At 48.3% G+C, this 26,255-nt stretch overlaps 1 protein-coding gene and 1 long non-coding RNA gene across 3 annotated transcripts; one reads left to right on the plus strand and one right to left on the minus strand.

The window, feature by feature from the left end:
• Positions 1 to 9,089: 9,089 nt before the first annotated feature.
• Positions 9,090 to 14,544, plus strand: LOC116069725. 2 transcript variants are annotated; one of them, XR_004110113.1, is made up of 3 exons: positions 9,090 to 10,557; positions 13,501 to 13,598; positions 13,920 to 14,544. It is a non-coding gene; the product is annotated as an uncharacterized LOC116069725 (long non-coding RNA). The 2 variants fall into 2 exon arrangements; XR_004110114.1 differs by having other exon boundaries at positions 14,340 to 14,544.
• Positions 13,050 to 18,053, minus strand: Dand5 (DAN domain BMP antagonist family member 5). Its single transcript, XM_031340590.1, has 2 exons — positions 17,604 to 18,053; positions 13,050 to 14,200 (listed from the first exon to the last, which is right to left on the minus strand). Exons 1-2 carry the CDS (start codon positions 17,910 to 17,912, stop codon positions 13,955 to 13,957), a joined length of 555 nt encoding a protein of 184 aa, XP_031196450.1. The 5' UTR covers positions 17,913 to 18,053; the 3' UTR covers positions 13,050 to 13,954.
• Positions 18,054 to 26,255: the final 8,202 nt, after the last annotated feature.

Below are 26,255 nucleotides of genomic sequence, written 5' to 3' on the forward strand. Positions count from 1 at the left end.
CAGTTCTCAGCAATGCATTGTCTGATGGGGGTGGCATAGGTGCCCAGGTGTGCGTGGGTGAGTGTGTAGGGCTAGGAGGCACAAGGATGTGTGTGTATAGGTGTCCCTGAACCTCTGAGGGGAGCAGGTGATATATCTGGGGTGTCTGGTGTGGGTCTGAGCAAGGCCAGATTGTGTGTGTGTTTGTGTGTGTGTGCATGTGTGCTCAGTATATTCTAAGTGGTGGTGTGGGTGTGGCTGTACTCATGGAGGTGTCTATGAGTCAGCAAAGGTGTCTTCCACCTCCCTCTGCAAAGCACAGGGAACACTGGTCACTAATGGCAATGTGCATGTGACTGACAGGAGGTGAGGCCACAGGACACTGGTATATCAGCGCTGACCCAACAAGTCAGTGCGGCCACATTGGAGATCTGTCACATGTTTTCCCTGTAAGTCCCAGTGTGTGTGTGTGTGTGTGTGTGTGTGTGTTTGTGTGTGTGTGTGTGTATGTGTGCAGGGAAGTGTCCAAAGGTTACAGAGGGACTGCCTGTGAGGCAGCTTCCCATGCATTTGTTTTCCTGTAAGAGCTAGCCAGTAGAGAAGACCTGTGTGTGCCAGAGTGGGTCAAGGATGGGTGTCTATGTCTGGGATATGGGTCTGTGTGTGTCAGCCCATGCCAGTAAGTGTATGTGAGACCGCGTGTCAGTGGATGAATAGCTGTGTGTATCAGACGATGCTAACATGCCTGACTGGATGTGAGTATATGTGTTTGCACACCAAGCATTGGGTGTCTTTGTCAGGTGTGTGCCTGTATGTTAGCCCATATAACATTCATCCATGTGCTCAAGCTCAAGGTCATGCTGTCTACACAGCCCATAGCAATCTGTGTGTATGGTCAGAATGTGTCAGATATGTTTCCATGGATGTCAGACCATGTCAGTGTGTATGCGTGCATAGCTGGTGTGTGTGTGACATGCTTGTGCTTCTGTGTCTTTGTATGTGAAAACAATGTAAGAATGGGGGTGAGGTTCAGTTGGTAGAGTGCCTTTCAGGCATCCAGGAAGCCCTGGCTTCAATCCCTAGTACTACATAAACCAGTCACGGTGGCACACACTTACCATCTCAACACTCTGGAAACAAAGGATTAGAGAAGTTCAGGGTCATTCTTGTCTACACAGCAAGCTGGAGGCCAGTATGGGCTACTAGAGACCCTATCTCAAAACACAAAATTGTGTGTGTGTGTGCGTGCACTAAGAAAGGACTGCCTGTCGGTGGACATGCTTGCCTGAAGACATCAGCCTGAATTCATCTGTGATACTAGATAGATATGTGTGTTATGTATCAGGGAGCAGGGTCTCTGTGCCTGAAGCCATCCTGGGATGTGCTGTGCCTGCCATTTTGCTTGGGGCCATGGCCCCTGGGACCCCATTCGATGATCCAGGCCTCCCCCTGCACTCACAGTGGCTGCCTGTGAGGCAAGGATGCAAGAGCCTGGCAGAGGGAGGGAATTGATATGTCCTTAAAAATTCAAGGGCTTCTCGTAAACAGAAACTTTTAACACCCGGTTAAAGTTTCAGGGCTGCCACAGAGGAGGGGGAGGGGCTCAAAAGCAAGAAGGGGGCTGGAAATGTATGCTGTAGAGGGTTAGGGGTACAGTGAGAACTGGGGGCTGTGAGGCATTTGGGGACTGAAGAGATTGGGGGAGCAGGATGGCCCCAGAAAGGGGAACCCAGGAGACAGAGGGATCCAGGAGGGGCCAGGACTGAGGAGATCCAGCCTGGATGTCTGGGAGAAGAGATGAAGATGTAGGGCTTAGGGGGAGGGTTAACTCCTTCACACACACAGCAGACAACAATCCTGGGCTCATGTGTGCACACACCCCCACACACACAATATCAATCCTTCACTCAGACACACAATAACATAAACCCCACACACACATACACACACACTCACTAAACATTAACCCTGACCACAAACACACATACACAGTATCAACCCTTAACACACACACACACACACACACCAGACATCTACCCCTGACACACATACACACATACCCAGACAACATCAACCCTTTACACACACATACTATACAACACCAACCCTTCACATACATACCAGATAACATCAACCCCTTACACACACACTATATATCAACCCTTTGTATACACAGCACACACACACACACACACACACACACTAGAGAACATCAACCCTTCACACACACACACACAACATAAAGTATGCACACACACATATCAACCCTTTACACACATATACTGCACAATATCAACCCTGTAAATATATACTTGAACCCTTCACACAAACACATGCACATCAACTCCTCAGATGCACATAACACACCATCTATCCTGCAGATACACTAGACAATATTAACCCTGTACACACACAATATAGCATGAAACCTTCACAGACATGCCACAAAAACAACCCTTTACGCACACTAGACAACATCAACCCTTGGATGCACACACACACACCACCAACCCCTCTATACATATACACCACACATTAATACAGCAACATACACACATCAGACAGCAGCAACCCTTCACACTCACACACACACACACACACACACACCATAAAATCTTTATGCACACACACACAGCAACCCTTTACACACACATGCTGCACAATATCAACCCGGTAAACACATATGTGAACCCTTCGCACAAACACACATGCACATCAACTCCTCAGAAGCACATAACACACCATCTACCCTGCACATACACTCGACAATATCAGTGCTGCACACACACATCATCAACCCCTCCATACATATACACCACACTTTATTCCTCATTCATACGTCCTTTCATTTGCACATACACACTCTAGTCTTCACTTGCATGTAACTCCCATCTTGTACTTACACATCAATACTATAACCACACACCGCCATTCTACAGTCACACCCATATGTCCCTCCTGTCTCCCTTTCACATATACACAGTCCATTCCATCCCACACATAGAGCCATAGATACACACACACACATACACACACACACATCATATCCATTTTTCATCTAGACACATGACATCTGTTGTACACACGCACTGTCTCCTCCATCTTTGCACACACAGTCTAGCCCTTCATTCACTCACACACATGCATATTTCAACCTATACACTGAAACTCACACCACAGCATCTCCCTGTGTGCACACACACATACTTTTCCTTAGGCTCACACACTATGTCCATCTACACCCACAGAAGCCAAGCTCTTGCCCTTGTATTCACACATCTTTGCACTCAGCTTACTGCTCACTCAGACCCCATTTTTTATACCAAGGGCACCCACCCCCCCAGATACAGAGTCACCATATCCTGAATCTTCACAGGTGGCAGCTGGAGGGGGTATTCTCACAGAGAAGCAGAGCCGTACCCCAGCTTTCCTGTCTCCCAGAGCCCGAATCTGAGGGCACACCTGGCCCTGAAGAAATTGAGAAGGAGGGGGTGTTACCAGGGGGTTGGACACAGCTGGGGTGTCACAGCTTGAATCCCCCACATTCCTCCTTGCCAGCTGCCCACCTGGCTGCAGCTGGTGACAGGTGTGTTTTTCCCATGCAGGTGTCGGAGAGTGAGAAGCAAGCTCATGGCATTGCCTGCCAGGATGCCAGCGGTGGAGGGGGAAGGAGGGCTTAAACATCTGGGCTTCGTCAGCCACATCCTGGGCCACGGAAGGTGGAGCTGGGCAATACTAGGCTCCAGAGCTGCTTGGAGGCTGGGTGGGCCTCTTAGGAAAGTGGGCACACACCCAACACAGAAGATAAGCAAGGATTTCAACTGTGGGTGCTGCCTGCTAAAAAGAAAGGGGTGTTTTAGTTCTTCCTGGAAAGATGGGGTCCCTGTTTCCACAAAAGAATCCTATGGCTGGCAGGCAGGGTCACCTTTGGTCCCTGGGTGGCTGCCCTTGGGGTTACTTCTTTGGTCTGTGAACTCTGAGGTGGTGCTGAGTGTGAGGAACCATGGGTTTTCCATTTCTGGGACATAGCTGAAGATTTGTGGCCAGACCATGTTGTTCACCTATGAGTAAGGTCTGGAATTTCACCACCACACTCACATAGAGTCATGGAAATACAGGCATAGCCAGACATAAAAACACAGATGGTCGTGGGATATAGCTCCATAGGTAGAAGGCTTGGCTAGCATGCATGAAACCTTGGGTACCATTCCCAGCACCACATAAAACAGGCATGGAGCTTATTTTTGTCACCTTGGCACTTGGGAGGTAGAAGTTGAGGTATCAGGAATCCAAGATCATCCTTTAGTATATAATGAACTTGAGTCCCCCATGGGCTACATGAGGTCCTGTATCAGATGCCAGCAGGATATCGAGTGGGTAAGATTGCTTGCTGCCAAACCTGGTGACCTGAGTTAGATCCCTGAGGCCACAAGTTGGGAAGAGAGAACTGACTCTGGCAAATTACACTCTGACTTCCACACATGCAAGCATATACCCACCTGGGCATGGGCACACACACACACACACACACACACACACACACACACACACACGAATACATAAAATTAAAATAAACCAGGGCCTGAGGCTAACTCAGCAGTTAGAGTGCTTCTGCTCTTCCAAAGGACCTGAGTTCCTATTCTGACATCAGTCAGTTTACAAATGCCTTTAACTCAAGTTCCAATGGATCACATGCCCTCTTCTGGCCTCTGTGGGTACAGCACACACAAGATGTATATAACACAGAGAGAGATGAAACACAGGTGGAAGAGTGCTCACCTAGCATGCATAAAGCCCTAGGTTTAATCCCCAATACCTCATAAATTCAGTGTAGTTGCCTGTCTAAGGCAGGAGGATCAGAAGTTCACAATCATTCTTGGCTCTATTGCAACTTTGAAGCCAGTCTTGGCTATGTGCAACACTGTCTCAAAAAGCAGGATAGAAAAGAAGCACCCAGGACTCAGGCATAGCCAGGTGGTGCTGCTGCATTGATCCCAGCACTCTGGAAGCAGAGGCAGGTGAATTTCTATGAGGCCAGCCTGGACTACAGGCAAATTTCAGGATAGCCAGGGCTACATACAGAGAAACCCTGTCTCAAAAAAACAACAACAAAAAAAAAATAATTAAATTAAATAAATCAGGGACACATCTATAATCCCAGCACTCAGCAGGAAGCTCATGAGTTTTCTGTTTTGTGTTGTTTTGTTTGAGACATGGTCTCATTATGTAGCTCTGACTATCCTGAAACTTGTTAGGTAGACCAGGCTGGCCTTGAACTCACCAAGATCTGCCTGCCTCTACCTCCCAAATCCTGGAATTAAATGTGTACACAACTACAACTGGCTTCAGGATCCTGAGTTCAAGCTTAGCCTAGGCAGCACACCAAGACCCTGTTTGAAAAAAAAAAAAAGTTAAGAGCTGGAGAGATGGCTCAGTGGTTAAGAACATTGACTGCTCTTCCAGAAGTCCTAAATTAAAATCCCAGCAACCACATGGTGGCTCACAACCATCTGTAATGGGATCCGGTGCCCTCTTCTGGTGTGTTTGAAGATAGCTACAGTGTACTCATATACACAAAATAAATAAATATTTAAAAGAAAAAAAATCTGCAAAAAAAAGTTAAAAAAAAAAAAAAGAATTTAAACACCCCCTCCATGATGAACATCAGGCATAGAGGCATATGCTTGTAATCTCAATGCTCAGAGGACTGAGGCAGAAGGAAGGAGTTTACGCCAGACTGGATAACCTAGGGACAACATATCTTTCAAAAAGTGGAGGTGACCTCTGCAGAAAGGTCGCTTGGTAAAGCTCTCTTCCACAGTGGTAGGGAATGGGAATTGAATCCCCAGAGTCATGTTAAAAGAAAAGAAGAGGAGGAAGGAGAAGAGAGGGGAGGAGGGACAGGAGGAGGGGCAGGAGGAAGAGGGGGCAGGATGGTGTGGTGTACTTCCAGCACCAGGGAGATAAGACAGGCAGATTCCTGACGCTCACTGGTCAGGCCGGCCAGCCTAGCATGCTTATCAGACTCCAGGCCAGTGAGAGACCCTGTCCCAGAAGCAAAGGAAGGACCAGAGGGATGGCTCAATGTTAAGAGCACTTGTTGCTCTTGCAGAGGACCTGGGCTTGCTTCCCTTCACTCACATGGCAGCTATCTATAAATACAGTTCCAGAGGATCTGGTGCCCTCTTCTGACCTCTGAAGGCACCATGCACACATATACAAGCAAAATATTCATACAGATAAAATAAATAAATCCTTAAAAAAAAAGAAGAAGGCCAGCAAGATGGCTCATTGGATAAAAGCACTTACCACCACCTCCACGTGTGCTATGCCATGCATCCTCTCCACACAACTATACTTTAAGTAGGTCTACTTATCTATAGATATAATTATTTATAAGAAAGAGCCAGTAAGATGGCTCAGTGGGTAAAGGTGTTTAATAACCTGCATTCAATCCTTGGAACTACATCATGGAGAGAGAGAGTCACCTCTTCCAAGTCGCCTTCTGACTCCCATACACATGCCCAGCCACATACACACACCCACACACAATAAATAAACGCAAAAAAAAAAAAAAAAACAAGCGGACAGTATCTAAGGAACAAAGTTGACCTCTCGTCTCTATAAGTAGGGCACACACAGTATACCCACACATACAAAGAAAACCTGCAGAGGATGCCTCCTGATCACATACATAGACACAAACATGCCTGGATCACAGATGGGCATCCACACACCTCCCACCACCACAGCAGCCCAGGATGCCAGAGACACACCCATGCTTGTCTACACTGTGCCTGGCCAGGCCTCCTGGAGCCAGTGCTCATGGAGGGTTAGGGAAATGTTTCATTTGCAGCTGGTCAGAGACCCGCCTACCCTGGTAACCTGGTCCCTGATCCTGAATGGAGCCTCTGTGCCACCTCCAGGGCAGCCAGCAGCAGCAGTCAACTGGCTCAGAGTGGAAGGCCACGCATGATGTCTGAACCACACAGGTTGGATCTGAGGCCTCTGGGCCCAACTAACCATAGCCAGGATCCCACTTCATCTCTGCTGCTTCTAGAAGCTTCTCCCCAAACCACTCAGGAGAGAGGAGACAAGGAAATAAAGGTCCTATGCCTAGCTGATGTCCCCATCTCAGGAAATGTCAGTGTGACTCCCTGACACTGTCACACTTTGTATGCCTCATAAAATGCCCTTAGTTCCTTGTGAAGCCTGGAGCTGGGTAGTCATGGCCTCTGGTTCCTATCTTCAAGAGCAATCCCTGTCACACTCCACATAGCTACAGTCACTACCACAGTGTCATCAGCACAACTACACCACCTGTCACAACGTCAGCCACACTATCACATACACGGTGTGTATCTGCCACCCAGATATACCCAGTAACTCCAATGACATGTGTCATCAGCCCCACAATCTCACACATCCTCTCTGTTGTCCTGACAATCTGACCCTACACTGTATCAATGTCACTCTGACATGCTCAGTCTGCATGTCCCTGCAGCTGTCCTAGCCATGTGGCTACACAGTCTCTACATCACTCACAGTTAAGAGGAGCAGGTCCAATCCCTGCGCTCCCAGGGCAGGGCTCACAGCTGTTCTCAGATCAAGGTGGCCCGATGACACAACACAGCCTTGCAGGCACAGTGTTGAGGAGCTAGGGCCACACTGCTCGGTCCTCTCACAAGCGACAGATATTCCTTTTGCTCACATTGTCCCACCGTACCGAAGTCTGGACACAACTACAATGAAACTGGGTAATGGCATACCACAGACCCACGGACTCCCTGCCATACAACAATCACCCTCCTCAGAGCCCGTCACAACATTTAGACAGCCCCTTAACCATCCCAACAAGCTGTTGGGACATTTGTTGACATGCTGACACAGCCCCATAATTGTCCTCAGGATTCCCCAGACCTGAGTCTTGGAGAAAGGGACAGACTGAGGCTGAAATCCCCTTTCCTACTGAAAGCAAGCAGAGTAGGGACAGACTAATGGAAGCGCAGCTGTTGTCAGTAGGTGCCAGCCCCCCCACCTCATGAATATTCATCAACTGGGGCTCTTCTGAACCTGTAGGGAGTCTAAGGTCCCAGGCAGCTGGGTACCCCCTTCTGTGCCAGGAGGTCCTCAGGTGAGGGGGGGGTTCTACCAGAACTCTGTAGTCCTTGGAAACCACACCCATTTCCACATAAGTATATATGAACACACAAACTCCAAGTCAAACGGGTTTTAACACACAGCTATTCATCAGCACACACCAAGCATAGCAATAGGCAATGTGAACTCGCAACAGCACCCCAGCTACAGAAACCTACCACATAAGTAGGCATAGCACATGGGTACCCAGTCATATGACTGCAGACACACCATTATGTCTCCAACACTCACCATCACAGGCAGAAGTACAAATATCACACACACACACACACACACACACACACACACACATTTCCAAATTCATAGTGACCTGAAAGGAATAGCCAACAGCTTTTTGTGTGTGGTGCTGAGCACACTAAGCAAGCTCCATACCTTAGCCATCCCCATTCAACTTCTTTTTATATTTTATTACATTTATTTCTTTCTCCATACCCGTGTCTAGTCATCTGCTTGTGGTGACAAGCCTGTGGAGATCAGAGGAAAACTTGTGGAAATGGATTCTTCTTCAACCATGTACCCTCCCAGTACACAAGTGTCCAAGCACTGGGACACAAATTTGCACAAATGCATACAGTCCCACTATCAAATACAGAAGCACAATATGGAACAATATAGCCCTACACTCTATCCCTCTCTCCCTCCTTCTCCCCAACTCCCTCTTCCTCTCCCACATCTCTCTCCCCTCCCCCAACCCTGAACTTTATAGATGGGAAAACCAAGGCACTGAGAGCTGAAGGGACTTTCTGAAGATGGCAGCCCCTCCTGACTCCAGGCAGAGGCTAAGACCGGGCGCCCCCTTCTGGCCCAGCCCTGTAAGATCGTGAGGGGCCGCGGCGGCGCGCGGGGTGGGCACGCGCCTGATGTAACCATGGCACCCTCTTGGCACGCGCGGCCCGCGCGCGGGGAGGGCGGGGCGGGCGCGTTGCCATGGTGCCGGCCGGCCTCCTGAATGCCGCATTGTTCACCGCGGCGCCCCGGCTGGGCTGTCCGGGACCCACCCGGACCCACCCGGGCTGGCCTAGATGGAGAGAAGGAAAGACAGCAGAGATGGAGTCAAACGAAGATGGAGAGACAGTGATAAAGGGAATGCCGAATTAAGGATAGGAGAAGTAGACAGAGATTAACAAGATTTAGGGATGGGAGACACGGATGAGAGAAGGCAGAGTAGTCTTATAAGGGGACAGCTGAGCCTAGTGAGTTTGAAGGTAGTGTCAGTTCCATATCAGGACCCTGTCTCTTAAAAAAGCGAGGAAGGGAAGGCTCAAGGGGCGAGTAGCTGAGGTGGCGGCTCAGTTGGCCAACTGCAAACATGAGGACCTGAGTTTGGCTCCCTAACACCCATGTAGAAAACCTGGCAGACATGGAGCACAGGCCTGCAATCCTAATACTGGGTATGGGGAGGCAGATGAATTCAGGGGGGATGCCGGCCAGCTAGCCTTCCAGGCGCAGCAATAAACCCTGCCTCAAAAAGAAGGAGAAGGAGAAGGAGAAGGAGAAAGAAAAATAAAAGAAAAAAGTGGAAAGCTGGGTATGGTGATGAACACCTTTAGTCCCAGCCCAGGCAGGAAGAGCTTTGTAAATCTCAGGCCAACAGGGTCAATACAGTTTCAGGTCAGAGAAGCTACACCCAGTCTGAAAAGGAAGGAAACAGAACAGTAGGGGAAGACAACCTCTGGCCTGCACACACACACACAGAGGCATGCACACACGCACACAAGTACATACATGTGTATACTAGAGAAGGGGGCAAGTGGGAGAGACAGCCATGGAGAAAACAATGTTTAGAATCTGAGAGGAAGGGATGAGGAGATGAGAGGGACTTGCAGGAGGAAGGGTAGGAGATCAAGCAGGCAGAGACAGTGAGGGAGATGAAAGAGAACAGGTCTGAACAGGAAAGCACCAAGACTCGGGGGGGGGGGGTCGCTGTGCTCCTTGATGTGCCTGGCAATAGGATGAGGTAGGGATGGGACCCCAAGTTAGATGAAGCCATGTTCAGAGAGAGACTGGTGGGTCTACTCATGGTTGACAGATGTAGGGCCAGATGTATCCAGACACAGGGAATGTCCCAAGAGAGGCTTAGAGATTCAGAGCTGATTCCTGCTCCAGGTCTCTAGTCCCCACTGCCCTGTTGCCACTGGCTCAACTTAATACTCTCAGAATGTCCCTTTGCATCATTCATACAGAGGCACAGCCTTTCTATATACTGCTCCTGACACTCCAGCATGCCTTCCCCCAGGGACGCACATTATAGCCCTTACAGTGCTTATAGGTATAGCCATGGCAGTCATAGACATTTAACACAATCATAGACACATGACATAGCAAGGGACTCCTACCCCATGTCAGAGTAATGCCTCCCAGACACATTGGACCTCGTTGGAATCATCTTTAAGCCCAGCACTCTGAAGGCAGGAGCAGGTAACTTTGTACGTTCAAAGATAACCAGGGCTACATAGAGACTGTCTCAAAAACCAACAAAACAACAACCAAACCTTTAGAGGTTATGGGGACTGTCACAAGAGGCCATCCATATCCTTTTCAAATGTTCAACATCTTACACCCTGTCTGTCCAAGAGGCCCTTTTGTGGGGCTGTGGAGGGAGTGGGCCCACTATCTAGATTTGAGTTGTGAGAGCTGAGAGGCATCAGTCCTCAGGTAAGATCTGGGGTGGAAGAGAAGCATAAAAAAGTTATTCTCAGTCCCCCTCAAAAAGTTGGGTCATGCCAGTACCTTAAGCCCAACAGCTAGGTCAGTCCAGGCGAAATCTAGACCGAGGGTGGCCCCTGGTGGTTCAATGTCGCCTCTACACCTATCATTAGGGGTTGTGGTTGAAGGCTTAATTATAGAAACCCCAGGCAGAGAGACAGGTCCAGAATGAGCACAGAGATAAGAGCCCAGGAGTAAGAACCCAGACCCAGAACTCAGTAATCCATGTCCTCGAATTCATAATCACAGTATAGGTTCTGGGGGTCAGGCTGAGCAGCTGCTTAGAATTCTCATTGAGATTCTGGAGACAGAGCTAGGCAAGAGAGCTTTTAGCTAGCATGTTCCATCTCCAGCATCAGGAAGAAGAAAAGACTCTAGACTCCAAAAATCATGAGATGTAGAAAATTAGACCCAAGAACGCAGGACGCAGAATCTAAAACCCAGGTTCAAATTCCAGAATTCAAAATCAAAAAAAAAAAAAAATCTAGATTCCATTGTTCAAAATTAGAATCTTGAGCTGAGAATACAGCTCCCAAAACAGAGAAACCCAAAACAGGCCTGCAATATCCGGGAGTCCTGGGTCTTTGTTAGAACTCTCTGGATCGGAGCTGGGCTGGTAAGAGCAGGCACAGACTGAAGGGGCTAAAGAGAATCTGGGGTGAATATCTACAGCCTCTGCCAGTGGCTGCTTCTACACACACACACACACACACACACACACACACACACACTGAAATGATCTGTCACACAGACTGTAGATTCATGCCTCCACCACACACACAGCCTATAACTGTAAGAGCTTCAATACTGATGCCCTCTGATGCACACCCACAATCACGCACACTACAAGAACTCACACCCTATCACACATCATCATCCAAAGACAAGTGAAGAGAGTACAGAGAAGCTTCACACCTTGGCAGCTACACAGCTCCTGGGAACCAGACCCCAGGGACGGAGCTCACTGTGCACCATTCCTCTCTTAGCATACCCATACACATGCTTGCCTGGGTACCCATACAATGTCATAGCCATCCCCCTTCTTCCACCCCACCAAACCCTCCAACACACAGCCACCACTCAGAAACAAACCCTGAGATTCCCAATCCTGTGCCCAGACATACTAAGGAAGAACAGCAAAGGAGGCTGGGATGAGTGTGTATATACTCATATTGTATGAGAACATACACACACACACACACACACACACACACACACACACACAGAGTGCAGAGAAGCTTCATGCCTTGGCAGCTACACAGCCCCTGGGAACCAGACCCCAGGGATGGGGCTCACCGTGCACCCCCTTTTCCACCCGAGCCCTCCCCTGCCTGGCCGGCTGGCGAGCTTTAATACAGATGCCAAACTCATAATTGTAACTGAGGGTGACAGGGTCACCTTGAGCCCCAGATGCTCGCACGATGACAGATGGCGTTGGCAAACCTGATTAGTGGCCCCCGGTGCCAGAGCCTGTGGCACCTGCCTCCCTGCCTCGCCCCCCTGACTCCCCCAGCACTCATTACCCACCCATTACTGGGCCTGGGGGGGCAGCAGCGGGGGCGACTGGCACTGCCTGGGAGGGCACAGTGACTCTGCTCCCCCTGGCACCAAGGTTCCCAGCTGGCTCTCCAGGCTGGCAGGAGGTGGGCACAGCTGAGGTGGAGGGATGCAGGCATCTTGTGCCCGCCAGAAAAGGGGTGCCTCGGTTGAGCTGCCAGCTCAGACACTGCATGAGGTTTGCAACCAAGCTCTAGGGACAGGCAGGAGGGTGCCGCCCCCGGCCCCCAGGGCTCCATGACCCTCCCTCTAGGACAGTCTTGAGAGCTGGCATCCAGGCAGGTTCCCACCCCTCTGTTCAGGCCTGTAAGGTCAGGGGTCGAAGCTCCCACGCCGTGCTGTCCCATCTGTTTCCTTGTGGGGGGCCCTCCTGTTCCCCCTCACCTGGATCCTTCCTTCCTGAGGCAGGAAGAGGGCCAGGGAGGAGGGACGCTTGACCAGCTCCCTCTACCCAGCACCGGGGGGGGGGGCATTTGGAGGCGACGCTGCCACATGTCTCTGAGTCTCTGCCAGACGGGCCCATCTGCCAGAGCCCTGTTTCCAGCCGCCCAAAGCTAGGCTGCCTGGCTGCCGCACACCCTGCCCCCCAGCTGAAGAGGGAGCCCCCCTACCCAGGAAACCCTAGTCAGAAAGAAGCACGCACAGCTGGACTTGGCCAACCTTTATGGTTCCCATGGAATGCTAGGCTGGGCATGAGGCTGCTGCGGGGACTCGGGTGGGGCAATAAGGGAAACCCCAGCTACTGTCAATGAGAGAGGCAGCTGCACACACGCAGGGTCGCCTCTGGCTGGGGCCAGGTTTTCCCAGCAGCTGCTTCCCGCTTGCCTGCCATAGTTTTTTGTTGTTATTGTTGCTGCTGCTGCTGCTGCTGTTATTCCAATGTCCCTAGAACAGGGTCATCTTTGCGGAGTGTCCCGGTTTGGGTGGTGCTGCCCTAACAGTTGGGAGTGTCTGTCTTGGACGCTGGGACGCGGTGCCACCTAGTGGATAAGAGCGGAACCCCAGGCTGGGGGAGGAGGAGCTCAGCAGGGAGCTGTGCTGCGCATGCGCGTAAGGGCTGTATCTCAAGCCCTCTCCCAATTCTCCCCTCTCCAAAAGTGACAATGCCTCAACAGCTTCGGTTTCCTCATCTGTAAAATGACCCGTGGTGAAATTCTACCTTGCGGAATTTCTGAGGATTTATTCCTGAGGACGACGTGAGTTAATGATTGTATGAATGTTCCCTCCCACACAGGGCTAATCACACACTATAGCTAATTTTCACTTTTTTTTTCCTCCACATATCACATAAGAATAGAACCCAGGGCTTCATGCATGATGGCAAGCCCTCTCCCGCTGAGTTATACTTTAGCCCCAAATTCTACAACTATTAGGGTCTAAACCCATGACTGGGAGACCATGTCTAGTATTCTGGGGGTGAGATTAAGACCTTCTGGCCCTGTCCACTTCTGCTCTCTTGACCTGATACACATCATTCAGGTCACGTCTTTCTACTGCATCTCCTGCTTCTTTCCAAGGTTCGTGTCCTGTGCACTCCTGTAGGATGCTCAGCTCACAGCTTCGGGCGGCACTGACACTTCTGGACCAATACAGTGGAAATCCTCACCCTGTGAGGGGAGACTAATTGGCCAACTCCACACCACAGCACCACTGATGTCCAGCGCTTTCGAGCCGGCACACAGCTGTTGCAGAGGACTACAGGGGTGGGATCCGAGCTGGGAATGTAGAAGGAGGAACAGTGGCCAAAACAGAGATGATTAAGGACCCGGGCACTTGTACAACCAGGCCTGGAGATCACCTGTAAACAGAGACAGGGGACAGTCAGCATTGTGGAGTCTAGGACTAGAGGAATGAGAATGATTACCCTCCATTTCTACACGAACAAAAAGATGTGGATGCTGAAGGCTGAAGTTTTCAATTTTGACTCCCCCTCCTAGCTGTATGGCCTGCAGCAACTTACTCGACCTTTCCACACTCCTGCATAAAATCTTCCAAGTCCAAGGCTGGTGAGAGTCATAAAATGATGTGGTGCAATCATGAAGACCGGAGTTCAGATCCCCAGCGATCATGGGACACCTGCCTGTAATCTCAACCCTGGGAAGGTGATGACAAGAGGCTCCCTGGGGCTTGCTGGCCAACCCAGCCTAGCTGAATTGGTGAGCTCCTGGGTTCAATTCACAGCACTTGCATAGCAACTCACAACTTCTCCATTTCAGAAGATTTGACACTTCCTTTTAGGCACTAAGCATGTGTGTAGGACACACACACACATGCATACAAAACACCCATAGAACTGTATTTACTTGTTCGTCTGTTTATTATTTCAAGACAGGGTTTCTCTGTGTAGCCCTGGCTGTCCTGGAACTCACTCTGTAGACCACACAGCCTTGAACTCAGAAATCTGCCTGCCTCTGCTTCCCAAGTGCTAGGATTAAAGGCATGGGCCACCTTTGAATTGCCTGACAATTTAATTCTTTTTAAAAAGGAAAATAGTAGTTGAGAACACTGCAGACCATCTCCCTGTCCTTGACACACATGTGGGTCTATACACATCCAAACAAAATCATCCACATTATAAATGAAGGCTGGACCTGGTGATGCAGACATGTACATCACAGCCAGTCCAGAGGCCGAGATAAGGGCATCTTCAGGCTCAAGGCCCATGTAGGAAACCCTGAGAACCTGTGTCAAAATAAATGAAAACACAGAGCTGGGGGCAGAGCTCAGGCATAGAACTCTTGCCTAGCTTGTATGAGGCTCAGGTTCCATTCCCAGAACCACAAAAAGATCAGATTGGGGTGGGGAGCTAGAGATAGCTCATCGGTTAAGAACACTGCTTGCTGTTGCAGAGGACCTGGACTCTGTTCAGATCTTGTGGCTCACAACTATCCATAGCTCCAGCTCTAGGGGATCTGACACCATCTTCTGGCTTTACATTAGGCACACACTAGGTATACATACAGTAGACAAAATATACACATTAAAGTATTTTAATTTTTAAAAATCTGGACATGGGGGCTAGAGAGATGGCTCAACAGTTAAGAGCACCGATTGCTCTTCCGAAGATTCCTGAGTTCAAATCCCAACAACCACATAGTGGCTCACAACCATCTGTAACAAGATCTGACACCCCATTCTGGAGTGTGTGAAGACAGCTACAGTGTACTTGCATATAAATAAATAAATTTAAAAAAGAAAGTTTCCCCCAAAAATCCTCTAAAAAAATCTGGATATGGTTATTCATACCTGTAATCTAAACATTTGGGAGACTGAAGCAGGAGAATTACCATGAGTTCGAGACCAACGTTGGCTGCACAGTCAGCTCTATGCCACCGTGGGCTATAGTGTGAAACCCTATCTTTTTATTTTAATTTTGTCACAGGTATAGAGGGGTTGTATGCCGTGGAAGCCATGTGGAAGCCAAAGGACAAACTGTTAGACTCAGTTCTCTCCTTCCACCATGTGAGTCCCAGGAATCAAACTCAGGATGCCAGGCTTGCTGACAAGTGCCTTTACCTGCTGAGCCGTTTCTCCTCTGAAATGCTTTGTAAACACACACACACACACACACACACACACACACACACACACACATGCACACCGGTCAATAAGAGTTCAGTAGGCAAAGGCACTTACTGCCGAGTCTGTTGTAGGTCTTGGGGACAGGAATATAGAAGGAAAATAAAATAAACCAGATAACCTCTGCCCTGAAATGGGTATGTAGCTCATAATGTAGAGTACTTGTCTAGCTTACTTGAGGCCCTGGCTTCCACCTCCAACTCAACATAAACTGAGCTGCTGGTTCATGCCCATAATCCCAGGATTCAGGAGGTAAAGGCAGGAAGACCTGCAGTTTATAGCCAGCCCCAAGCTTCATAAAACTCGAGCTAAACTGGGTGGTGGTGGCACACACCTTTAATCCCAGCACTTGGGAGGCAGAGGCAGGCGGATTTCTGAGTTCGAGGCCAGCCTGGTCTACAGAGTGAGTACCAGGACAGCCAGGGCTACTCAGAGAAACCCTGTCTCGAAAAACCAAAAAAAAAAAAAAAAAACAAAAAACAAAAACAAAAACAAAAACAAAAAAACTCTAGTTAAAACAACAATAGACAGACAGATACCTTTGTTCCAAGATGGGTGTGGTGACTCACACCTATGACTTCAACAGAAGGATCACTGAGTTAGAGAGCAGTCTGTGGTATACAGACCAGTACAAATTTTGCAGACTCCATAGCAAAACCCTGTCTAAACACACATAGCACACCCAAGAAAGCATGTCATGGGATGAGTGGGAGGAGCCCAAGACAGGGAGGTCAAAGTATGTAGACCCTTGTGGAGTCTGAGAACCAGGGCTTTTGTTCAGAGTAAGGTTATGGTCATGGTTACAGTCATGGGCGTTTGGAGGGGAGCAAGGGACATGGATCTGTCAGTAGCCTCTTCCTGGCTGCTAAGCAGGAAACCAGAACCAGCTTCTGGAGATGTGGATGGTAGAGCTTGCCTCACATGCATGAAGCCCCTAGGTCTTTAAACCAGGAGAGGCTGCACATAGGAGGAGAGGTCACAAGTGGAATCTTTTGTCATTGTTGTTTTCCTTTGTTTGTTTTTGTTTTCCAGACAAAGATTCACTGGCGAGATGGCTCAGCGGGTAAGAGCACTGACTGCTCTTCTGAAGGTCCTGAGTTCAGATCCCAGCAACCACATGGTGGCTCACAACCACCTGTAATGAGATCTGACACCCTCTTCTGGTGCATCTGAAGACAACTACAGTGAATTACGCCAGAGCAAGCGAGGCAGGCCAGAGAGAGCGGTCCTGAGTTCAATTCCCAACAGCCACACACATGATGGCTCACAGCCATCTGTACAGCTACAGTGTACTCATACACATAAAATAAATAAAAATAAAATAAATCTTTAAAAAAAAAAATTCTCTGTGCCACCCTGGCTGCCCTGGAACTCACTCTGTAGACCTGAGTCAGCCTGGGCTAAAGGAGTCCATGTCTCAAAACAAAAAAGGAAAAAACAGACTTGAGAAATGAAAACAAAGGCAATCAAAGCAGCAGGAGTGGAAGACCATCTGCCCTGTGTGCTAAGGAAGAAACCTAAAGTTCATAGGCATTTAGAACACTGCTGAGTGCCCCTCACCACCGCTACCACCACAGACCCCACCACCACAAAAGACACCACCACTGCCACCACAAACTCACCTGAACAAAGGGCAGAGCCTTACAAGTCTCCTGAAGCACTTCCTGAGGAGCCAGGGGCAAGGACACACCTGCAGCTACCCTGGGCCCTCCCTGCAGCTCACCTGTCCCCTGCTGTTTGTTTTGCAGGCCCAGGAAGGCTTTCCAGCTACCCAGGGCAGAAATGGACACCAGGGGATCCAGAGTCTCACTCTGATTGGTAGCAGCCCAGGACTGAGCAGGGGTAACTGGGACCCCGGGCCTCCCTGAGCCTGTAGGCAGCCAGGCCCCACTGAGCAGACCCAGCAGCGTGGTTAACTGGCCACGGAGCATCACTTGGCTGTGCAGTCGTCTGTCTGTTTGTCTTGCAATGGGCTCAGGGTCCTGCGCAATGGACCCTGCTGTCTAGTGTGTGAAGTCTGGGCCCTCAGAGATCTGCTTTTTAGCACTGTCCCCTCCTGAGCAGCCTGAGAGGTGTTTCTGGGAGCTCTCAGCAGGGAAGGAAGGGAAACTGACAAGGCCAATCCCACAGCTCCTCCCAGCCTGCTGAAAGCCCCAGGGTGGGCTGAGCTTGCTCCATGGGGACCATGAGATCAAGGAAGGCAGGTCCAGGGGACGGCAGCTAAGGGGTCTTTTGAATCCTCCGACTCCCATTCATCCACTTAATGACATCACACCCTTCGGTGTTGCCCTGCAGTTTCTTGGCTGTGCACCTTCATGCAAGACCATTAACCACCCTGGGCTTCATCCCTTCTCTTCTGTAGTAGAATACTGTCAATGGCATCAGATACAACCTCAGCGGTTGTAATGAGGACTCAGAGACTCAGAGAGACCTGAAACACACATGTTGATGCTCATTTGTCTCATGAACCCATAACCTTTTTTTTTTTCCTGTTCTGAGGAGGGAACCTTTATGAGTTATAAACAGGAGCTCTTCAGCACCCCTGTACCCAAACAACAATAAATTAACCTGACTGCTAGTATTGTCTTATTGGGTGGGGTTGAGACAAGACTTCCTTCTTATGCAGCTCAGACTGGCCATTATCTTGAGCTTCATCCACCTCAGTCTCCTGAGTACAGAGATTACAGGTATGGGCCACAACTCCCTATCTGTCATCCCAGCGCATAATGAGCACAAGCAGGAGGATCAGGGGTTTAAGGGCAGCCTTGGCTAAAGAGTGATCTTGTTTCAAAGGAGAAAAAAAAAACAGTAAAATGAAATGAATTTTAGAGGGGTCAAGGTATGGGTTTCTGATACCTGGGCCGTCAGGGAAGACACACACACACACACACACACACACACACACACACACACACCATCCCTCCCCTCCCACACACACACACCGGGAAGGTGACACTTTTGCAGAGACCTGAGATGCTGATACAGGCGATGGGAACAGAGTGGTGGGAAGTACACAAAGGACATGAGATTGCATCCCAGGCTTTGGGCCCTCGAGACGCCTGTGGGGGTCGGACCCAGCCCTGTCCGTGCATCTCACACCCAGGTGAGGAGCAAGGCCTGTCGGCAGCAGCGTGAGAAGCTATGGCCAGGGTCTTTCCCGCGGCGCGCTCGCCATCTGGCGGCTGCTCCCGGGACTGCGTGGCCGCTACACCCTGGACATAGCTTCTAGCCTGCTGTTCCCCAACCATCCTTTCTGATGACCTTCAGCCAATGGCTGCAGCTCGCTCCAAACACGGCAACCTTGACCCTTCCTCTGCCAGAAGCCCCCACTTCTCACTCCCACTTCACTTCTTCTTTTTGGATGAGTTCACTCACCTCACCTCCCACTTTCTTCTTTGCTCCTCACTGCTGCCAGGAGGCACCTGAGAGCACTTCAGGTCAAGGCCCTTTGCTTACACCCCTCCATGGTTCCCATCTCCCTTCTTGCGCAGTCTAAAGACCTTTCCAAATCCCACCAAATCCCGCACGGGGATCTCCATCGTCTTCTCAACTTTGCCTACTCATCCTTTCCCCCGGTTTCTCACTCTAGCCAGAGTTTCACAGAAGTTTCCTAACTTCTCAGGCAGAGTCCCACAACACCTTGCGGCTACTCAGCTGGCCTCCTGTGCCCACAAATAGTGATTTCAAGGACTCGACCAACCCCAGTCTGAGGACTTGGTAATCAGGCAGAGCTATCTAATGCAATTGTTTATACACAACACCTGGCACATTAGGTTTTCTGCCTTCTATGTCTTTTTTTTTTTTTAAGATTTATTTTATTTATTTTATGTGTATGAGTACACTGTCGCTGTACAGATGGCCGTGAGCCATCATGTGACTGCTGGGAATTGAACTCAGGACCTTTCCTTGCTCCAGCCCGCTCACTTGGGCGTAATTCACTGTAGCTGTCTTCAGACGCACCAGAAGAGGACGACTAATCTCATTACGGATGGTTGTGAGCCACCATGTGGTTGCTGGGATTTGAACTCAGGACCTTCGGAAGAGCAGTCAGTACTCTTACCCGCTGAGCCGTCTCGCCAGCCCCCCCTTTTTTTTTTAAAGTTTTTTTTTTTTTTTTTTTTTTTAAGTTTTGGTTTGGTTTGGTTTGGTTTGGGTTTTTTGGTTTTTCGAGACAGGGTTTCTCTGCATAGCCCTGGCTGTCTTGGAACTCACTCTGTAGACCAGGCTGGCCTCGAACTCAGAGAGATCATCCTGCTTCTGCCTACTGAGTACTAGGACAAAAGGTGTACACTTCTACTCCCGACTTCACTAAGCCACTTTATAGAAGTGGCTTGAGCACCTTGGGCAGCTGTTCTCAACCTGGGGGTCACAACCCCTCTGGGGATCACATATCAGGTATCCTGCATATCAAATATTTACATTACAATTCATCATTAGAAAAATTATGAAGTTATGAAGTATGAAACAGCAACGAAATAACTTTATGGTTGGGGGGTGGTCACCACAACATGCAATAATGTATTAAAGGATGTAAAGGTCACAGAATTAGGATGGTTGAGAATCACTGACTCAGGGCTTTGGAAGCCACAAAGCACCAGGAACCCATGCCCCACAGAGGGACTGTGAGTAAGTCTGAGGGTACCAGAGAGATGGCTGTCCACTTAAGAACACTTGCTACTCTTGCAAGGACCCAGCACCCAGGTAAGAGGCCTGTCACTACAACTCCAAGGGACCCAACACCCTCCTCTGAGCCTCCAGGGTACTGCACTTATGCACATACCCACACATAGATGCACACATGGTAAATGTAGAAGGTTCTATGCAAATGTTCTACCACTGACCTACATGCAACTCTTCACTGATTCTTCCTTTTAAGAACAAATAAGAGGAATCTCAAGCCAAGGACATGTCTCAGTGGATAATGTTCTTGCCATGTAATCCTGGTAACCATTACATCCTTGGGACCTATGTAAAGACATGAGGAATGTACCGACCCAGCAAAGCTGTCCTCTGACTTCAAGCACACACACACACCTGCGTGCGCGCGCACACACACACACACACACACACACACACCTAATAGAATTTTTGATTTTTAGAAAATTTAATGTGTGTGTTTTTCTCTCACTTATGTTTTTGCACCATGTGTGTGCCTGGATCCCTAGGAGGCAGAGTCATGTGATTCCTTGGAACCAGAGTTATGGATCATCAGAGGACAACTTGTGCGAGTCAGTTCTCTCCTTCCACAATGTGGATTCTGGGGACCAAACTAGAGTTGTCAGGCTTGGCTGAGCCCTACCCCTACCCCTGCCAACAGGCATTCAACGAGATGAAGATAAAAGTGTGGAAAGATCCCTAACACACTGTCATCCCAGGGAACATCCCAGAGATGGTTCAGGGAGCTACAGTGCCTGACACTAAGCCTGACAACCGAGGTCAGTGCCCAGTACACACACTGTGAGAAGAGAGAGCAGAGTCCACCCAGTTCTCTTTGGTTGGGGCATGTGCACATGCACGTTTGTGGACACATATGTTTAAATGTAATTTTTTTATTTTTTTATTTTATTATTATTATTATTATTATTATTATTTTTTTTTTTTTTTGGTTTTTCGAGACAGGGTTTCTCTGTGTAGCCCTGGCTGCCCTGGAACTCACTCTGTAGACCACACAGTCTTGAACTCAGAAATCCGCCTGCCTCTGCCTCCCAAGCGTTGGGATTAAAGGCATGTGCCACCACCGCCTGGCCAAATGTAATTATTTTTAAGGTAGTGGTGGTGCACCCCTTTAGCCCCAGCACTTGGGAAGCAGAGGCAGGTGGATCTCTGTGAATTAGAGCCCAGCCTGGTCTACAGAGTGAATTCCAGGATAGTCAGGGCTATTACACACATAAACTCTCCCTCAAAAATACAAAAAAGACAGGAATTTTCATTTCATAATATACATTTTTTCATTTTAATTTTAACTGATTTATTCATCTAGAGATGCTCTAACTTTGTAGCCATGGCTGGCACAGAACTCATTATGTAGACCATGTTGGCCTCAAGACTCTGACTCCCTAGCCCTTAGGTTAAAGGTGTACACAACCACCTTTAATTAGTTAGTCAAGACCAAACTCTTTTTTTTTTGGAAGTGTCTGAACCAGGGAAGATTTCCTCCTGACCAGGAGGATACATCAGAAGAGCAAACACACCGAGACAGTAAGTACACTTAGTTTTATTCTAGCTCAGGTGGAGATTTTGCCTTTTCTCTATTCAATGATCAAACTCTCAAAGCACTGCTAATTATATTCCCAAACAGTTACAGTTTTTTTTTAAAGTGTACACTCACATTTTATGGGATGTTAAAACAAAATGCTATAATTAAAAAACATTCATAGACATAGCTCTTACATTTGACTTTTACAAGCCAGGTAGTACTTGGGAGGCAGAAGCAGGCAGATCTCTGAGTTAGAGGCCAGTCTGGCTCCAGGGAAACCAGGGATACCCAGAGAAACCTTGTCTCAATAAATAAATAAATAAATAATATTTGAATTTTACAGAAAAGCATGTTTATGAACATGCATTTGAAATTTTCAGTGTTCTGTGGTATGAGACTCACATTTAACATAAACAGCCCTAAACTGCCCACTGATCAGGCACAGGCCGCAGACAACAACGAAAGACTGAGCTTCAAGTTCTAGGACAATCCTTGAGGATTTATTTTATTAATTTGCACGTGTCTGCCACGTGTATACAGATACTGCTGAAGGTCAGGAGGCCAGAAGATGAGAAAAGGTCATTGTAACCCCATAGCTGAAGTTACATGTGGTCATGAGACTTTCTACATGGGTGCTGGGGATGGAACTCTGGAAGAACACCACACTTTCTTAACCAGTGAGCTAGCTCTGCAGCCCATCTTTATTTTTGTCCTGTGCAACACTGGCAGAATTACCATTCAACAAACCAATGAGGCAGGTTTCATCTATCAGTTTCCTGGCATATGACTGTGGAAAGAATTCAAAGAAGCTTTTCTTCTTCTTCTTTTCCATTTAAAAATCATGCATTTGCTGAGCACGGCTGCAGACACCTTTAATTCCCACACTCAGAAGCACTGGCTGATGGATCTCTTTGAGTTTGAGGCAAACTTGGTCTGTCTACATATCAAGTTCTATGCCAGCCAGAGCTACATAGTGAGATTCTGTTCATCACCCTCAAAGAGATAGAAAGGAAGGAAGAAAGGAAGGAGGGAAGGAAGGAAGGAGGGAAAGAAGGAAAAAAAGAGATGTTTTTCTTACTAGATACTGCGGTACAGGTCTGTAATCAAAACACTCTAGTGGCTGAGGCAGGAAGACCAAGTTTGAGATTAACATGTGCTGCAATTCTCAAGATTGTGTCTACACACACATACGGTGAGGGGGAGAAAGAGAGAAAAGGAGAAAGGGGGAGGAGGGAGTGGGAGGAGGTGGCTCAGCCAGTGGAGTACTTGGTCACCAGCTGCCAGTTTAGACAACTTTGGGAGCTCTAGGTTCAGCAAGACACCCAACCTCAAAACCAAGATGGAGGAAGTCAGGTGTGGTAGTGTGTGCCTTTAATTCCAGCACTCAGGCGACAGAGGCAGGCAGCTACATATCCAGTTCCAGGACACCCAAAACTACATAGAGAGACCCCATCCTCAAAACACAAACAAAATAAGACAAAGGGAGCTAGAGATATGACATACAAGAGCACTTGCTGGTCTTGCAGAAAACCAGGGTTCAGTTCCTAGCACCCATGTGGTGGCTCTGAACCATTCCTAACTCCAGTCCGAGGAATTCCACACCCTTTTGGACCTTTTCAGGCACCAAGCACAAACATAGGGCACATATATACCACATATACACACACTTGTACACATAAAATAAGTCTAAAAAATAATAATTTAAGCCAGGCAGTGGTGGTGCATGCCTTTAGTCCCAACACTCCGGAAACAGAGACAGGTGGATCTCAAAGTTTGAGGGTCAGCTTTGTCTACATAGTGAGTTCCAGGACAGCTAGGGCTACACAGAGAAACCTGTTTCAAAACACCCTGAAATAACATAATAGTATTTTTATTATTATTACCGTAAAAGATGTATGGCAATAGGGAAAAACACCTTATATCAACCTCTGGCCCATAGGGACACTCACATACACAAAAAGACCAATCCTTGACCTCCATGTAATGAATACATATAACCCCACTAACAACTGCACAAACATAAACAAAAGGCTAGAGAGCTGACTTAGAGGTTAAAGGCACTTGCTCCTTCTCTAGAGATTATGCTTGTAACCCTCACTGGTGAGGCTGAGACAGACAGATCCCTGGGGCTCACTGACCAGCCAGCCTGGCTGATTTAGTGAGCTCCAGGTCGATTAAAGACCCCCCATATCAGCTGGGCTGTGGTGGCACACGCCTTTAATCCCAGCACTTGGGAGGCAGAGGCAGGTGGATCTCTGAGTTCGAGGCCAGCCTGGTCTACAGAGTGAGTTCCAGGACTGCCAGGGCTACACAGAGAAACTCTGTCTCGAAAAACAAAAAGAAAACAACAAAAAACAAAACAAAAAAACCAAACAAACAAAGAAACAAAAAAGATCTGCTTGCCTCTACCTTCATAGTGCTGGGATTAAAGGTATGCACCAATAGGCCTACCTTGAAACCCTGTCTTTTTTTAAACATAGCACTATATAGGGACTGTATGGGGCTGTATAGATGGCTCAGTAGTTAAGAGCACTGGCTACTCTTCCAGAGGAGCAGGGTTCTATTCCCAACACCCACATGGTGCCTCACAACAATCCCAGGGAATTTAACACACTCTTCTACCAGCCAGGAACACTGCACACACAAGCCCACTCCACAAATTAAGAACTTAAAACTCTGACACAAGTAAGCCCAAGTGTTAATACTCTGGATGATGATGCTTCTGCCAATGTCCCATCAAGGTAAATTAGCCTGGTCCTAGCTACTGTCTAGAATGCATTATAAGGGGCTGTGCTAGGCAATGACAAATAAGATTGAAATCACTACAGTGTTCACATATACAGATCATCCCCCTTCCCTCGATAGGGTTTCTCTATGTAGCCTTGGCTATCCTGGAACTAGCTCTGTAGACCAGGCTGGCCTCTGCCTCCCGAGTGCTGGGGTTAGAAGCCTGCCTCATCGCCACCTTGGCAACTTTGACCTCTTATGCTCCTGTCTAACCCCTCGACTGTTCAAATTACAGGTCCAAGCCATCATGCCCAGTTTCTGTGGTGCTGGTGATCCTGAAACTCCAGCTCCAGGGATCTGATGCCTTTTTTTATCCTCCAAGGGCACCCACACATATCCAAACACACACAGGCTCACACATATATGTGAGGGTCTTTGTAAACATCAGGATGAGGCAAAAACAAAGTCTGGTTCAACAGAACTCACCAGCCAATGTTGGCTCAAATTTCAAGAGTCTGACACTGGACAGTTTATTTCAGGCATATTTAAGGACAGCACAATTTGGGAAAAGTTTCCCGGTGACAACTCAATCCCACATGTACAGCAAAGCTTAAGAAGAGGTTAAGAGTGCCTCCGGCTCTTCCAGAAGATCCGAGTTCAGCTCCCAGCAACATTAAGCAGATCACAACCACCTGTAACTCCAGTTCCAGGGGGACTGGGCACTCTCTTCTGGGGTCAGGAGATACCTGAACACACAGCATATATTCACACAAACACACAAATTGTCATAAGTATTTTTAGATGCAAGTTTAAAGAAGTATTCAAAGTGTTTAAAATAAAATTTAAAACAGGCATGGTATTTATGGTTCTATTCCAAGCACTTGAAAGGTAGAGGCAGGATGACCAAGAGTTTAAGACCAGCCTGGATACAGAGCAAACCTGAAACCAATCTGAGATACATGAGATAATCTCAAAATCCCAAAAGCAACACAACAAAGAACCTCAGTCCTCAGGAAGATCTTGCTGGCTGCAGTGAAGCATGCCTGTAATGGCAGCAGCTTAGAGACAGAGGTAGGAAGGGGGCTCATGCCCAGGCTGAGTATGTAAGACCGTCTTAGCACAATGGAAGGGAAGGATGGAAATAGAGCTACGCAGTCCAGGATGACCCTGAGTTCGTTCTTTGTTTTCTCTCTCCCTCTCCCCCTCTCTCTCTCTCTCTCTGTCTCTCTCTCTGTCTCTCTCTCTCTCCCTCTCTCTCTCTTCCTCTCTCTCTCTCTGTCTCTCTCTCTCTCTGTCTCTCTCTCTCTCTCTGTCTCTCTCTCTCCTCTCTCTCTCTGTCTCTCTCTCTGTC

This window comes from Mastomys coucha, unplaced genomic scaffold, assembly GCF_008632895.1.
Source record: "Mastomys coucha isolate ucsf_1 unplaced genomic scaffold, UCSF_Mcou_1 pScaffold22, whole genome shotgun sequence".
Classification (NCBI taxonomy): Eukaryota; Metazoa; Chordata; class Mammalia; order Rodentia; family Muridae; genus Mastomys; species Mastomys coucha.

Excerpts from the sequence above, each read along its gene's own strand:
- Dand5 (XM_031340590.1), bottom strand. The coding sequence starts at position 17,912 with ATGCTCCGTGGCCAGTTAACCACGCTGCTGGGTCTGCTCAGTGGGGCC. Across the intron at positions 14,201-17,603 it reads AGGCTCTGCCCTTTGTTCAG|GTGATCTCCAGGCCTGGTTG; the intron begins GTGAGTTTGTGG and ends CTCTGTTTACAG.